This window comes from Eschscholzia californica, unplaced genomic scaffold, assembly GCF_041429995.1.
Source record: "Eschscholzia californica isolate CP2 unplaced genomic scaffold, dmEscCali1.0.p SCAF_4, whole genome shotgun sequence".
Classification (NCBI taxonomy): Eukaryota; Viridiplantae; Streptophyta; class Magnoliopsida; order Ranunculales; family Papaveraceae; genus Eschscholzia; species Eschscholzia californica.
The window spans coordinates 13,235,918-13,249,728 of NW_028238461.1; the positions used below are offsets into that span (position 1 = coordinate 13,235,918).

At 36.6% G+C, this 13,811-nt stretch overlaps 2 protein-coding genes across 2 annotated transcripts; one reads left to right on the forward strand and one right to left on the reverse strand.

The window, feature by feature from the left end:
* Positions 1-766: 766 nt before the first annotated feature.
* ECHID (enoyl-CoA hydratase/isomerase D) lies at positions 767-5,538 on the reverse strand. The gene is made up of 9 exons (XM_086634605.1): positions 3,708-5,538; positions 3,484-3,606; positions 2,818-2,919; positions 2,670-2,708; positions 2,491-2,589; positions 2,011-2,058; positions 1,737-1,832; positions 1,275-1,397; positions 767-1,000 (listed from the first exon to the last, which is right to left on the reverse strand). The coding sequence occupies exons 1-9, from the start codon at positions 3,969-3,971 to the stop codon at positions 884-886; spliced, it is 1,011 nt and encodes a 336-aa protein (XP_086490731.1). The 5' UTR covers positions 3,972-5,538; the 3' UTR covers positions 767-883.
* A 4,282-nt stretch (positions 5,539-9,820) lies between these two features.
* On the forward strand, positions 9,821-13,147 carry LOC147542874 (polygalacturonase At1g48100-like). Its single transcript, XM_086634604.1, has 7 exons — positions 9,821-10,432; positions 10,877-11,008; positions 11,082-11,318; positions 11,411-11,455; positions 11,569-11,776; positions 11,905-12,095; positions 12,554-13,147. Exons 1-7 carry the CDS (start codon positions 10,094-10,096, stop codon positions 12,950-12,952), a joined length of 1,551 nt encoding a protein of 516 aa, XP_086490730.1. The 5' UTR covers positions 9,821-10,093; the 3' UTR covers positions 12,953-13,147.
* The last annotated feature ends 664 nt before the right edge of the window (positions 13,148-13,811 follow it).

The following is a 13,811-nucleotide window of genomic DNA, read 5'->3' on the forward strand; positions in this document are numbered from 1 at the left end:
ATGGAATCTTGTCCCCAATTGCCAAAGATTTTGCCATTGGAGAATATAAGCAAAAGCACAAAATACTTTTTGTAACAAAAACCCAAACTTAGTAGTTATTGGTATTGTGACGCAACTGAAATCTCCAAAAAAATCTTAGATCTTCGTCTAAAGAATATAGACCTGAAACTAAGATGATTTAAATTAAAATACTGGACTTTATTGATAATATTGAATGAATAAAACAACCCCTAAATCTCTCCTTATATAGACTTGAGGTTTCCTTAACCTCATCAAACTCAACCAACAATTTCTAAGAAAATAAAACACTAGAATCCCAGGAAAATAAGAGAATACCTAAACTAAAAACACTTACTAAAACAGTAAAAAACTACCAAAAGTCCGTTTTGAGGACCTAACGATGAAATTTGCCCTTCAATGTGGGTCGGTTGTGGCGAAGCGACAACGAATGAGCTGAAGGTTATTTCGCACCATCCCTTTTCGTCCAATTCCGACACCGATAGTTTCGGTTTTGTCCGTTTTAGTCTGTCACCTTTATACTTGGCCGCATCACTTTCTTCCATGTATTTTTCGGCCAATACATGTACATCATGTTGTTCTCATTTTTGAAGTCCAACCCCAGACCAACGGGAAGGAACATGGTTTTGTTATGGGCAGTTATTGTACAAGTCCATTCAGAAGGCCTCAATATTTGTTAAGCTTGAGCTGGCACCCATACCCCAGCCTTTTAAACTTCCCTGTAACCCAAGCAATGGTGATTATACAATTTTTAGTTGAAATCAAAGGGAAACATATAATTGTTCGAGAGTTCGAAACACTGATGAACAGAAATGGTGTACAAGTAACAAATAAAACAATTACGAAAAGTCAATCACACCCGACACTAAGGTCGCCGAGGGAATTTGGAAAAATCTGGAGGTCTTCGCTCCATATACGCTGTTTTTCCTTCGTTTCCTTCCTCCGTTCCATAAAAAAGTAAGGTAGCATCCCCAGCTAGAGCCTGTAATTGAAAATAGAAGCAATAAACAAAACCTCTAAAACTCATTCAATAAAAAGTCGGTAAAACTAGTGTCAATTCTCATTCATATAGAATGATAGTTGTTGATTTAAGTTTAAACAATGTTGATATTAGCAGGTGAAAAATTCAAACAGTTTATAGGCTTAGCACAAGTGGGTAATGGGAATCATGAGTTATCAGTGTCAGGATTGGGTTTTGTATGGTCAATGGCGAAAACAGTCGTTGAATATTACATTAAAAAGACCATTCCGATTACCTGAAGACCAGCATGACCATCATCAACAGCATTTAGAGCAGATTTGAGTAGCCGAATTGCTGTAGGACTATTTCTCAATATCTCTCGACACCATTTAACGGTTTGTTGCTCCAACTTTTCTAGCTGTTCAAAAACAAGAATAAATGGACATCGGAAATTTCATCGCTCCATTATATATAGTATTGATGCTCGATATGGTCTTTAAGAACACGAACTTCATTGAATGGATTTGTTTTCCTTGCTGAGTATACAAATGTTGAGGACCAACCTCTCTTGCTTGATAAATTGATTCGAGCTTTGAAATGTTAATAGAAAAGTCAAATTAAGGGTTTTCTTTGTATCCTATTATCACTTACCATTGGTACTGCCATCCACAATCGAAGAATTCTTAAGAAAATTCTGTTTTATACTTAGGTAGGTGATCATTTGCACAAATAGCCCCTCTAATGGTCAGAAACTCACCGGTACTACGGTATTCACCAGTCCCATCTTCTCTGCTTCAGAAGCAGTGTAGAACCGTGCCAGAAACCACATTTCACGTGCTTTTTTCGGTCCAACCTGGTAAACCACCACCACAAGAAATTTTGAACATTATAGCCTCTTACTTCCACATTGCTGAAGAAAACGGTCCGATACCTTCTAATAACATTATTAGGGGGCAAGAGTTCTACACAAAACAATCTGTTCAGACATTACAGAATCCACACAAACCCATAAAAGTTTTTGTAATACTTACCAAGCGAGACATAATGGAACTTCCATAACCTGCATCAAAGCTTCCAACCTGCATAAAAACAGCAAGGAATCATGGTCGGCAAAAAAAGTAAACTTCAACAAGTAGTCCATTATCTCTAAAGCGGGTCAAAACAGAAAATGACCATTCTCTATGTAAAGATCTGCCATCTAGAGATGATAAAGAGGAAGTGCAACTTGGAATATAATAAGATCTTATGTTAACAACAACAGCCCGCGAGTAGTGCAACTTGGAATATCCGTCCAAAATCAGCATCCCTAAGATCGTCTGGGATTAATGAAGTATAGCAGTTGCATTGCTCATGGCGACAAAAGAAACCTTCATGAGATGATGCCAATTGCCAAGTTTAATATATATTTGTTGATCTCTCATGCTCATTCAAGCTCAGGTAGCAACTGAATTTTAACTTTTTAACAATAAGTAACTGCCTCTACGAACACAAGATGAAGATGGAATAAGCACCTTTGGGCCTGTCTGACCAAAAATGGCATTGTCAGCAGCGATTGTTAGATCACAAACCATGTGAAGTATATGTCCTCCACCAACGGCATAACCTGCAACCTGATTATGATAGGAATCCACATTATATACGATCTTACTTCAGAATCAAACAAATACGTGGAATGATAAGAAGACCCTACCATTGCTATTACAGGTTTGGGGAGACGTCGAATTTGTACCTGGACGAGGATAAAAACAAATAAAAGAACAGATGGAGTTTGATCATAATCCACAAAATTTAAATATAGGAGGTAAGTTAAGAGCAAATCTTCTTTATCATATTGATACCTGTAGATCTAAAACATTAAGACGACCAAAGTTTTCGAAATCAGCATATCCATCTGCACCTCTCACTGCTTGATCCCCACCACTACAAAACGCTTTGGTGCCCTAAAGACAAACCTCAAAACATCACTAATCAAAATACAAGTTCCCAAAACCAAAACAAGTATTTGAGCTTCCACGATCGTGAACAACGGATTTGTGAGGCATAAAATCCAATGTCAAATTAGATTAGCTACTAACAACTAAGAACTAAACCTTGAGTTCCATGAACTATAAGAGAAACTAGCAAGCCATGTTTGGCGAGTGGGGATGGAATTCGATTACCAAGAATCAAATTCCATAATGGTGTTTGGTACGCGGGAATGCATTAATAATCACATTCCCTGCAGAACAGGATTCCCCCTGAGAGCGAGACCCAAAACCTAAGGTCCCAAAATGAGGGTGCATTTGCATTTCCCTTCCACTTGGAATCGTCAACCACATAATCTACGAACGAAATCAATCTCTACTAATTATATATTTATATTCCTAACAAACCAAACACTAAAGTATATGCGATTACTAGAAATCACATTTCGTGCGATTTTTAAATGAAACATCCAAAATTTGAAAAAGGGCATCATTTTGTACAGATTAAGAATGGTAAAAATGCAAGAAGATAGTTCATACCTTTCCTGTAAAGATAATAACCCCAATCGAACTATCATCCCTAGCATCATTAAATGCTCGAATTAACTCCTTAATCGTATGTGGACGAAAAGCATTCCTCCTCTCTGGTCTATTGATCGTAATCTTCCCAAATTTTACACAAAAACAACGACGATTAAGTGATTAACAACATAAAACCCTAAAATTATGTAACATTTATTGATAGAATTCTTCTAGGGTTATACCTTAGCAATTGCTTCACCAACAGCTTTCTCATAAATGATATCAGTAAATTCCTTACCTAATTCATCACAAGAACTCTTCCAAATAACTTCATGAGTTGAAACTTCACCATGTTTTCTATGATAACTATCGTTCATGGCGGAAACATTACGAAACTGAATCGATGATGAAATTGAAGGTGAAGTAATTGTTGGAATTAGGTGATTAGAAACTAATGCAATTCTTCTTTCAATTGTACTAACTTCTTTTCTTGAGATTTTCGCCATTATAGGGAGGGTGAAGAAGCTTTCAAGTTCTAATTCTAGGGTTTCGAATAGAATTTCATCGTCAGTTTATCTTGTCTTATGACTTCGACGGAAAATGATAAGATATTGATTGAAGTTGAAATGGCGCTTTTGTTAGTTTGCGAACTGACCGTTATCCATGGCACGTGAGGAGAATTTGCAGATATCTAGCCTTATCGCATTTGAGTGTGCCTACAAAGTTTTTAAAGTATAAGCCCATATAGGTGTTGGGCTTAGTAAGAAAAATGGTGTCTTTAGAACTTCTAATCCATGATAAGTGGTTAGTGGGCCAAATATAGCCCACTAAAATTTATTTGGTGGGGTCTCAATATTATCTAAACTTCAACCACTAGAGTTTTATGGGCAGCACTATCTACTTACTTAACACCTGCAAATGGGCATCTGGTCCAGTTGTTTGAGCCTCGGAGGTCACGGGTTCGAATATTGGCTGAAGTGTTTTGGCCCCAAGAGTTATCCCATGAAGTTATAGAGCGCTAATGAAGTAAAGGTAGTGTAGATGGGTTTTTGAGGCCCCTTAGGATGATCTTTCAAGATCTTTTATATGACCTTTACAGGTTTCAAGTGTTATGTTTTATCACGATTAATGTGCTTATTCACTTCATGCGTTTATAATGTATCTTCAATTCTTCATGAATATTAATTTCATGAAATAAATGTAATGCCTCTTGGAGTCTGTGCGTCAAGATAAAACTACATATCACCCGTATGCCTACCTCACTTGGTCACTCATTAGTCACTACCCGCGTTACCGCCATCGCCATGTAATCCACCTTCCTCCACCTAATGAACGTTACTATCGTTCAGTACTAGGGCAGCCCTCTATTACAAACCCCTCACGAGATATGCACATGATGAACCCATAAACAATGCGTCCACAACCCTCTAAGTGAGAGGGTTGAATGTATAAATGGATGACTCGTCCATCCAGATAACAACCTCCTCAATAGTACTAATTCATCGCCCAATCCTCCGACTACCATCACTTCGGCATACCCATGCATCTTCATCACAACTTATCACAATCCAGCTACAACCTCGCCACTACTCCAACACCACTTCATTCGACCGAGAGTGGTACTTTCTCCTAATGTGACAACACAATGACATAATTATGCGGCAGTCTATCAGGTCACATATTCCATGTTCATTTGTTTCCCAAGTGATCCCAATTTTTTAAATGTGGTTTACTTAACATCCATCTCAGCAAGCAATTCTTACTTAGCAAGTAAAAGAAGCATTTCCCTTAATTCATAAGCCTGTCATTATTTCCACCCCACCATGTTGCTCCTAAATCACCGTTACAACGGAATCTCGTCATGTGACTAAAGGTCGCCATGTCGCCATCACTATCACCCATTCGTTGTCACCATCATTTTCACCAGCATATTGCACCAATGTCATCACCAAGTGATGAACATCAGAATAATTGGTGCTTGAATTATTCCTGTTATAACTGTCATGCAAAACGAACTTCTCAATTTACTGGTCTGCATGTTAAAACACTTGTAGTTCATGTCACTTTATACGTACAAACGTTATGGACAACCTATATATATACGATTGATATGAACATTCAAGCATAAAGCGGCTAAAAAGATTACCCACTAAAATTTGAGTGCCCAAAAAACTTGTAGTTTACCCTTCTTTTAATGCTTTAGATCATCATCTTCAAACAACCCGGATACACGTGCAACTCTTCTGTCCTATAAAAAAAAGGGAACACAAGTGTGTTAATCGGGCTCATATACACATAAAGTACGTATATAGATCGAGGGACCATCGCGTTAGTTATTACTAACTGGCTGCATTGATTACAAAAGCAGACCTAAATTTTTTAAAAAGAAAACCTAAAAACAGAATGAGATGTCAAAATCATGTCTTTGAACATGAAAAAATTTGGCCTCAAAATAGACATCCGTGATCAATAGGACTCTATTGGCCATAAATTTCTCAATCCAACAAAAACACAAACAAAGAAAAGAAGAAGGAAAGGTTGAAAGTAGTTTGTCTTTCAAAAATTTAAAGAAGCTAATAACATATAAAAAAAAAAAAGACAATCCAACTGAAAACTCACATGCATTAGATCAACAACACTCAAGTTCCCCTTCACTCAATTATAGATTTCTCTTTTACTTAAATGCCAAAAGTTTTAAAGAGGAAAAAAGGGGAGACTTTTTGTTCTTTTTTGTGATTGAGTCATAGTTATTCTATTGGAGAGTGAGACCTATCTTAGGTTTAAGACTAATCTTGCTAATTTAGTATAGAAATTATTCTGGGGTTTACTATTGTTAATTTTGTGATCATCCAACTCAAAACCAATTGGCAATGAGTTGGAGAGGACCTAGACATTATATTGTTGGTTGCTAGATAATAGTTCTTCTCCCATGTGAGACTATTCTCACACGCCCCCTCACGTGTGGCGTGGTTAGCCTAAAACGTTTTTTTTTCGGGTGACGTGGAATACGTGTGACTTTTAGGCCGTGTGGCCCTAGCTCTGATATCATGTTAATTTTGTGGTCATCAACTCAAAACCAATTGCAATGATCGAAGTGAACCTAGACATTATATTCTTGGTTGCTAGATAGTTCTTCTCCCATGTGGGACTATTCTCACAACTTTAAATGATCAATTAGTCAATCACCATTAGTATTCAATCTTGTGAGTGAATAACCAAATATGTAAGAAGCACATGATATAGGTATTATTTCATACATTTATTATTATTTTTAAGGGTATCCTATGGTTATAAGTAGAACAAAAATGCTATTTAGCCTGACAACTGAGGCCGGGCACAGGGCAAAGGCTGATGTGGCCGACTCCTATAAGATGCCCCATGTAGAGAGACAGACGATTTGGCCAATGTGAGACAACCACATCAGTATTCAGTCTGTGGTCGAGTCTCTTTTTTAGGCCAGATAGCATTTGTCGCGGTCTAATAGTTGAGAAAAGAGAGAAAATCTAGTTTGCGAGCACATGTGATGCACCGTATACTACGAAATACGAGGTCTCGCCAAACGACAGTTATCACATAAATTGTTATTTGATTCGAGTCCATTTACTACGGAGCTGAAACTAGTTGTTTCGTAGGCTCTAATACCGATGTTAATCTTGATTCTCCCTCACTTCAAAAACTACTTATGAAGTTTTTGTGCTCACTTGCTGTCACAAAATTATAGATATAGTTTGTAAAGCCTCATGAATAGGAACATAAGGAATCCTAATAGCATGATATGAAAATGAAAGTAGAGGAGGAGGAAGAAAGAGGGGACCCAAGAAGGGTCACGGGAGCAAGTGAGCACAAAAGTTAAAGATGACTAGGGAAGGAAGGAATTAAGGTCCTCCTCAAGCCCTAAAGTACCCCCACCATCTTCTTTCTTTACAAGATATATAGAAAGCTTCACTATCATATTCATCATCAATGTGGTCACAAAACACTCCCAAATGGCCAAATCCACCACCAAACATAAATTATTTCTATATTTGACAATTTTAAAGTTATAACTTTCTAGTTTTAGCTATATAAATCGTTATTATATAATAATTTATCTGACATGTCAAGGACATTGTGTCATGTATATTTGTGTTCTACTATAATTATTTGATTAGTGTGGAAAGGGGTACTTTCATCTTCTAATATTTACATAATTTGAACCCTATCTCTTAATCAAATGTACTCGCATCTAAAGATTTTTTTTTCTTTTCTTGGGTTCCCGAGCAAGTGCGAGATATAACGGTACTGATATTGAAACTTTCACTTCCTAGTATACCAATAAACTTATAAATCATAACTTATAGGATCAAAACTAAAAGAGGATAAGGAAGCTTAATGGTACGGAAACTTTGGTTGGTCATGAGAAAGTGGATTCAGAGTACTGCTTATCTCTCTATGATCAGGTGTATTTTACATTTGGCCTGAGGAGTGGCTTACATGCACTTCTTTGTATATATAGGGCAACATAGGGATAAGGACTCATACCTCATAGCTCCAAATTCCTTGTCAGTTTCATACTACAGCTTGTGTCGGTATATATCTCTTTTAACTTAAGAAAAAGAAATAGTGAAAACACGATATTAGGGTTTGAATTAAACACCAATGATAGACTATATTATGCATTATAATGTAGTCACCCGACTCAAAACTAATCAAGACAAACATATACAAGTGTTCTAATTATTATATTATCTATCGTGAGTTTTACTGTTTGTGTAGGATTGTTCTCATCCCCTCCTTCCAACTGTGACATAGGCCTTTTGAGTCTGACATGTGTTTTTCTTTGGGTCACGTGGAAGATGAGTGACCATCAAATCTACCAACTATGATATTATATTAGATTGGTACTCAATATAAATTACAATCAACAAACATGTCTTAATGTTATGTTATCGGTTTTGAATTTTTTTGTGCAGGCTCAAGTTAATTGTAGGGAAAGAAGCCAAAACATTAGAATCCAGTGATATTATAGTGAAAACTCAATCAACAAAAAATAAAAATAAAAATATGTAAGGCATATATGAAAGAGATATGCTAGAAATTGTTCACGGTTCAAATCTTAAAATGACAGTCTCCATTTTCAAGTCAACTCTGTGAAAAACCTCTTCGTGTTAAGTTTGTGGTCATCCAACTCAAAACCAATTGGCAATGAGTAGAGAGGACCCAGACATTATATGTTTGGCTTCTAGATACCTATTCTCCCATGTGAGACTATTCTCACACGCCCCCTCACGTGTGGTGTTCTTTTAAGCTTAGCACGTGATTTTTTCTTTCTTTTTGGGTGACGTGGAGCACGTGTGGCATTTAAGCCTATCACGTGTGGGCCAAGCTCTGATACCATGTTAAGTTTGTGGCCATCCAACTCAAAACCAATTGGCAATGAGTGGAGAGGACCTAGACATTATATGTTTGGCTGCTAGATACCCATTCTCCCATGTGAGACTATTCTCACAGCTTTCGATAGGCGAGATCCTAGTTAGTTCTTGGGTAACAGGGTAACTCTATTTTGTAACATTTCCCCTCCTAGTAATTCATAAAACTTCTTTAATGAAGAAATTTGAGTGGGATAATATTTTTTTTTTTGTTGAGGGAGTGGGATAATATGATTGTCTTGGTTTTTTATTTTTTTTTATAAAGATTATAAACACCAAAGAGAGATAAAGTAGATAACAATTACGTGCCCGTGAGTGCATGGTTGCATGTGAGGATGAGAAAGACTTGTTATAATCACTTAACGTTTAACACTTCATCACCATCCACGTGTCTCTTTTTCTTTGGTCTTTTACTCTTTTCAATTTCTACTTCAAATTTTCATTTACAACCTATTTACATTGAAAGGTTATATTAAAAAAAAATTTGTGATATAAATAAATTAATTTGAGTTACTATGGGTGGAACTGTATTTACAGACAAATTTTCCATTTTACGAGTTGGTAGTTGTTAAGTATGTGGGCACGCCCCCTATCACGTGTGGGCCTAGTTCTGGCATCACGTTGAGTTTGTGGCCATCCAACTCAAAACCAATTAGCAATGAGTGGAGAAGATTTATACATCATATTCTTGGTTGCTAGTTACCCCTTCTCTCATGTGAGACTATTTACACAGTAGTGATATTATTTGTTTTGGTATTTCTGAATCTCATAACAAACTACTAAAAAACAATATGATCACCTATGTGTGATTGAGGGACGCACTCTTCGAAAAAACATATCATAACATATATTGATGTGTTAATAATGTGTTATATGATTGTTCTTACAAGAAACTACTGGCTAGTAACAGAACGGTCTGTTTAGAATTTCTATTCCTCCTGAATGTGATACCATAATTAATATTCTAAATTTATATTCTTGGGGTTTATTTATGCATTTTGGGTTCCATTAGCTCCTATATAAACCCTATCATCACCTATTATATATCTCAAAATTCTCTCTCCCGCCAATCCATTCATCTCTCTCTATCTCTACTTCCTCTTTCTTTATCAATCTCAAATCTTTCTCATTCTCAATCTCTTTCACTTATAACTAATCATCCTTACTTTACCCCTTGTACATACATTTTGAACAATAATACTAATCAACTTGTATAAAAGATGAAAGAAATTATAAGAGGATTTTCTAGCATAAAACTTCTCACAATTAGCCTTCTAATTGTCTTCTCTATTTGGTCACCATCAACCATTGAACTTTGTAATGCTAGAAAATCAGGCAGACATTGGAGGCAAAACTATAGAGCTTCTCTGTATAAGAAGAGAATAAAAACTCATCCACCAAGTCCTAGTAATGTCAACCACCACGGTAACCCACCGAAACCACCACCATCCCCCATTCCTCCACCACCACCCCAAAGGGGACAGATTGTCACCAATTCAACTGTTTTTAATGTGTTCGATTTCGGAGCAAAAGGCGATGGTAATTGTGATGACACAAAGGTGATTATCTCTCATATTCTTGCATGGGTTTTTGATAGTTTATTAATTTAACCACATTTTCATCTTCTTGTATTTGTAGCTCTTAACTAATTGCATGAAGATCATTAATGAGAATTATCAAAGTAATTATCATGGTAGTTGCAACTTTAATTGCCTTATTTGTAGCTTTAGAGGTATTAAGGTGTGACATAGTGAGAGAGGACATAGAGAAAATGACATAAAACTACTATCAACTGTTTGAGGGGAGAGAGAAAGAGAGAGAGAGAGAGAGCAACAACATCATATTAGTAGGGACCATAAATTGAATTTTTAAGTTATTTGATTAGTGACAGTTTTAATCCATATTTACAACGTCATAAAACCGTTGCTATTTCATACAAATCATAAGAACAGAGGAACTAATAAAAAGTTGATGTTTCTTTTTGTTTTTCGGGTACAATTTAGGCGTTCGAGGCTGCCTGGGTTGCTGCTTGCAAAGTCGAAGGTTCCACAATTTTAGTCCCAGCGAAGTCGGTTTTCTTTGTTGGACCTATCTCCTTCTCTGGTCCTTACTGTGAAGCAAACATTGTATTCCAGGTACAATCTCTCTCTCTCTCTCAAATTTAAATTTGGGATATGGGTTTTGATTGAATTTGATTTGTAATTGCAGTTGGAAGGCACCATTATTGCTCCTACGGATTTTAAAGCATGGGGTTCAGGAATGTTTCAATGGCTTTTGTTCTCAAAGCTGAGAGGAATTACTATTCAGGGTGGAGGTACCATAGATGGCAGAGGTTCATTGTGGTGGAAAGAGTCATCAATGGAAGATCCCATAGACGACGAAACAAGAATGCTTGTTCCTGTATCAAATTTTACAGTAAAAGAAGACGACGACTCGAAAACTCCAGTAAGATATGATCATTCTCCTCTCTGTTCTATTTCTTAAGTTTCCCATACTTACTAGTATATTCATGGTTCTTTGTGGGTTATATCTGACAGATAAACAATGAAGAAGCAACTAAAATGCCAAGCATCAAACCAACAGTAAGAACGAACTTCAATTTCGATCTTTTTTCATGATTTATAAGTAAGAAGAAAACATTTTCTAGTTCTGAATTATGATTTATTCTTATTCTTCTTGTGTTCTTGATTTTCAGGCATTGAGATTCTATGGTAGTTATAATGTAACGGTAACAGGCGTAACGATTATAAATAGTCCACAGTGTCACCTGAAATTCGATAATTGCATCGGAGTTAGAACTTTCAACATCAGCGTCTCATCTCCTGGAGACAGTCTCAACACAGATGGGATTCACCTTCAAAACTCCAAAGACGTAGTCATCCATGATAGCAACCTAGCATGTGGTAAATTCATCGCTCCTAAAAGGACAGGATTGTCTTTTTGTAAACTGTCGAATAGACAGAAAAAAAAAAGATGTATTAGAATTGGATCAATTAGTATTATACTAATCTCTACAAATAAAATTGTGCAGGGGATGATTGTGTATCGATACAAACTGGGTCTTCAAATGTAGAAATATATAATGTAACTTGTGGACCAGGGCATGGAATCAGCATAGGAGGACTCGGAAGAGACGGCACAAGAGCTTGTGTTTCGAATATTACAGTTCGAGATGTCATAATGCATAACACGATGAATGGGGTTCGGATCAAAACATGGCAGGTAAACACCAAAAGAACTCTCATCTCTTTATTATCTAAAGTGTGTATCTGTCTTTTTATTATATTCAGATCTGAAATTTGACTCAAGATCTAAATTGACTTGAGTCAGGTTTCAGATTATTTATTAATTTATCTGACTTGTCTGAATGGTTGACTCTGGCTGATTTCGCATTCATTTAAGTCAGATCTAATATGTTAGAATTAAGACGCATTGTCTGAAATAACCTGAAATGACTATGTGCCCCTTACTAAAACATTCTAGCTTAGAGCGTTAGACAAGTCAAATTTTGGGGTCTAGACCGACTCCGACAGTATAAAACAAACACCACCTACGTGAGAATGATCTTTATGCAAAAATACATATCTATAAACCGAACTCGTTACGTTCCTATCTTTGATGCCTAAAAATCGAATTTTTACACCTAAGCTGGATTAAATAATTTGATGTTTTCCTTACAGGGTGGGTCTGGCTCTGTTCAAGATGTTCATTTCTCAAACATTCAAGTATCTGAAGTTGAATTTCCTATCGTGATCGATCAATTCTACTGCGACAAAACCACATGTAAAAACCAAACATCGGCAGTAGCTGTTGCAGGAATTAACTTTGAAAAAATAATAGGAACATATACGGTAAAACCTGTACATTTAGCATGTAGTGATAGTGTACCTTGTGTAGATGTTACTCTTACAAATATAGAACTAAAACCTCAGCAAGAACAATACCGTTTGTATGATCCTTTCTGTTGGCAGACCTTCGGAATCTTGAGTACTCCTACTGTTCCTCCAGTTGACTGCTTGCAGATTGGTAGGCCACCGAGCAACAGAATTCTTTCTGATCACGATTCATGTTATAACTAACCAAGAAGTTCATGGTGTATGAATTCACATGCGTGGTCGTGATTTTCACGTTTGCTAACGAATACATATATGTAGGTGATTGTAGTCCGAACTATTAGGTCTTTATGGTGTGTATAATGCTTTCTATATCGAGAAATGTATGCTTATTCTGTGTAAAGTTTTTTCTGAGAAATATAAGAGTTTCAGTTTATGTGAGATTTTACCCTATCGTCTATCGAACGAGTGGAGATCTTAAGTGGGCTTCAGAAATGTTTCCTCCCTAATTGTTAACTTGTTATGTGACATTTCAGTCCAACATTAAACATGGGCGAGAAAAAACTGATGTAATCGTAAGATATAGAACGCATATAATCTCTCAAAATTGGATATACTGCACATTGGAAAGAAAACACTAATAACCATAAGATATCAAAATAAGCAAATAATTGAGCGAAACTCTTGTGAGACTACAATACCTGGATTACTAGTTACCAGAAAATGCATATAAAGTCGACACACAATCTAAGATAACAATGCTTGATTGCTCTCGTGGACACAAGACTCGTAATAACTACCATTTTCCTAAAAAAAGAGGTTTCATCATGATTAACTGGTTTTTCATTGTGGGCCTATCTCGAAGCTCGTTTGTTGTTTCCTTGTGTGCCTGGATAATTTCGTGTCGGTTGCCTTTAACTCAGAGGCAGCAAGTGAAGCTAGAGAGCTTCTTTTTGGTTATCCGGTGTTTGTAGTGAGAGAGGCCCAAGACCACTTAGGGGGGCAAGAAAGACCCAAGACGACACCCACAAATGGTATCAGAACCCAGTTTACCGAAGTCTTTCAGCTCCCATTGTGGAGGGAGAAGATTGTTGGTGTTAGTCCC

What these genes read in the sequence shown, in the direction of transcription:
- ECHID (XM_086634605.1), bottom strand. Translation starts at nt 3,971, where the DNA reads ATGGCGAAAATCTCAAGAAAAGAAGTTAGTACAATTGAAAGAAGAATT. An exon ending in CCAAACCTGTAATAGCAATG is followed by an intron (nt 2,590 to 2,669) that starts GTAGGGTCTTCT and finishes TATCATAATCAG; the next exon opens with GTTGCAGGTTATGCCGTTGG. An exon ending in TGGTGAATACCGTAGTACCG is followed by an intron (nt 1,398 to 1,736) that starts GTGAGTTTCTGA and finishes GTTTTTGAACAG; the next exon opens with CTAGAAAAGTTGGAGCAACA.
- LOC147542874 (XM_086634604.1), top strand. Translation starts at nt 10,094, where the DNA reads ATGAAAGAAATTATAAGAGGATTTTCTAGCATAAAACTTCTCACAATT. An exon ending in ACGACGACTCGAAAACTCCA is followed by an intron (nt 11,319 to 11,410) that starts GTAAGATATGAT and finishes TATATCTGACAG; the next exon opens with ATAAACAATGAAGAAGCAAC. An exon ending in TGATAGCAACCTAGCATGTG is followed by an intron (nt 11,777 to 11,904) that starts GTAAATTCATCG and finishes AAAATTGTGCAG; the next exon opens with GGGATGATTGTGTATCGATA.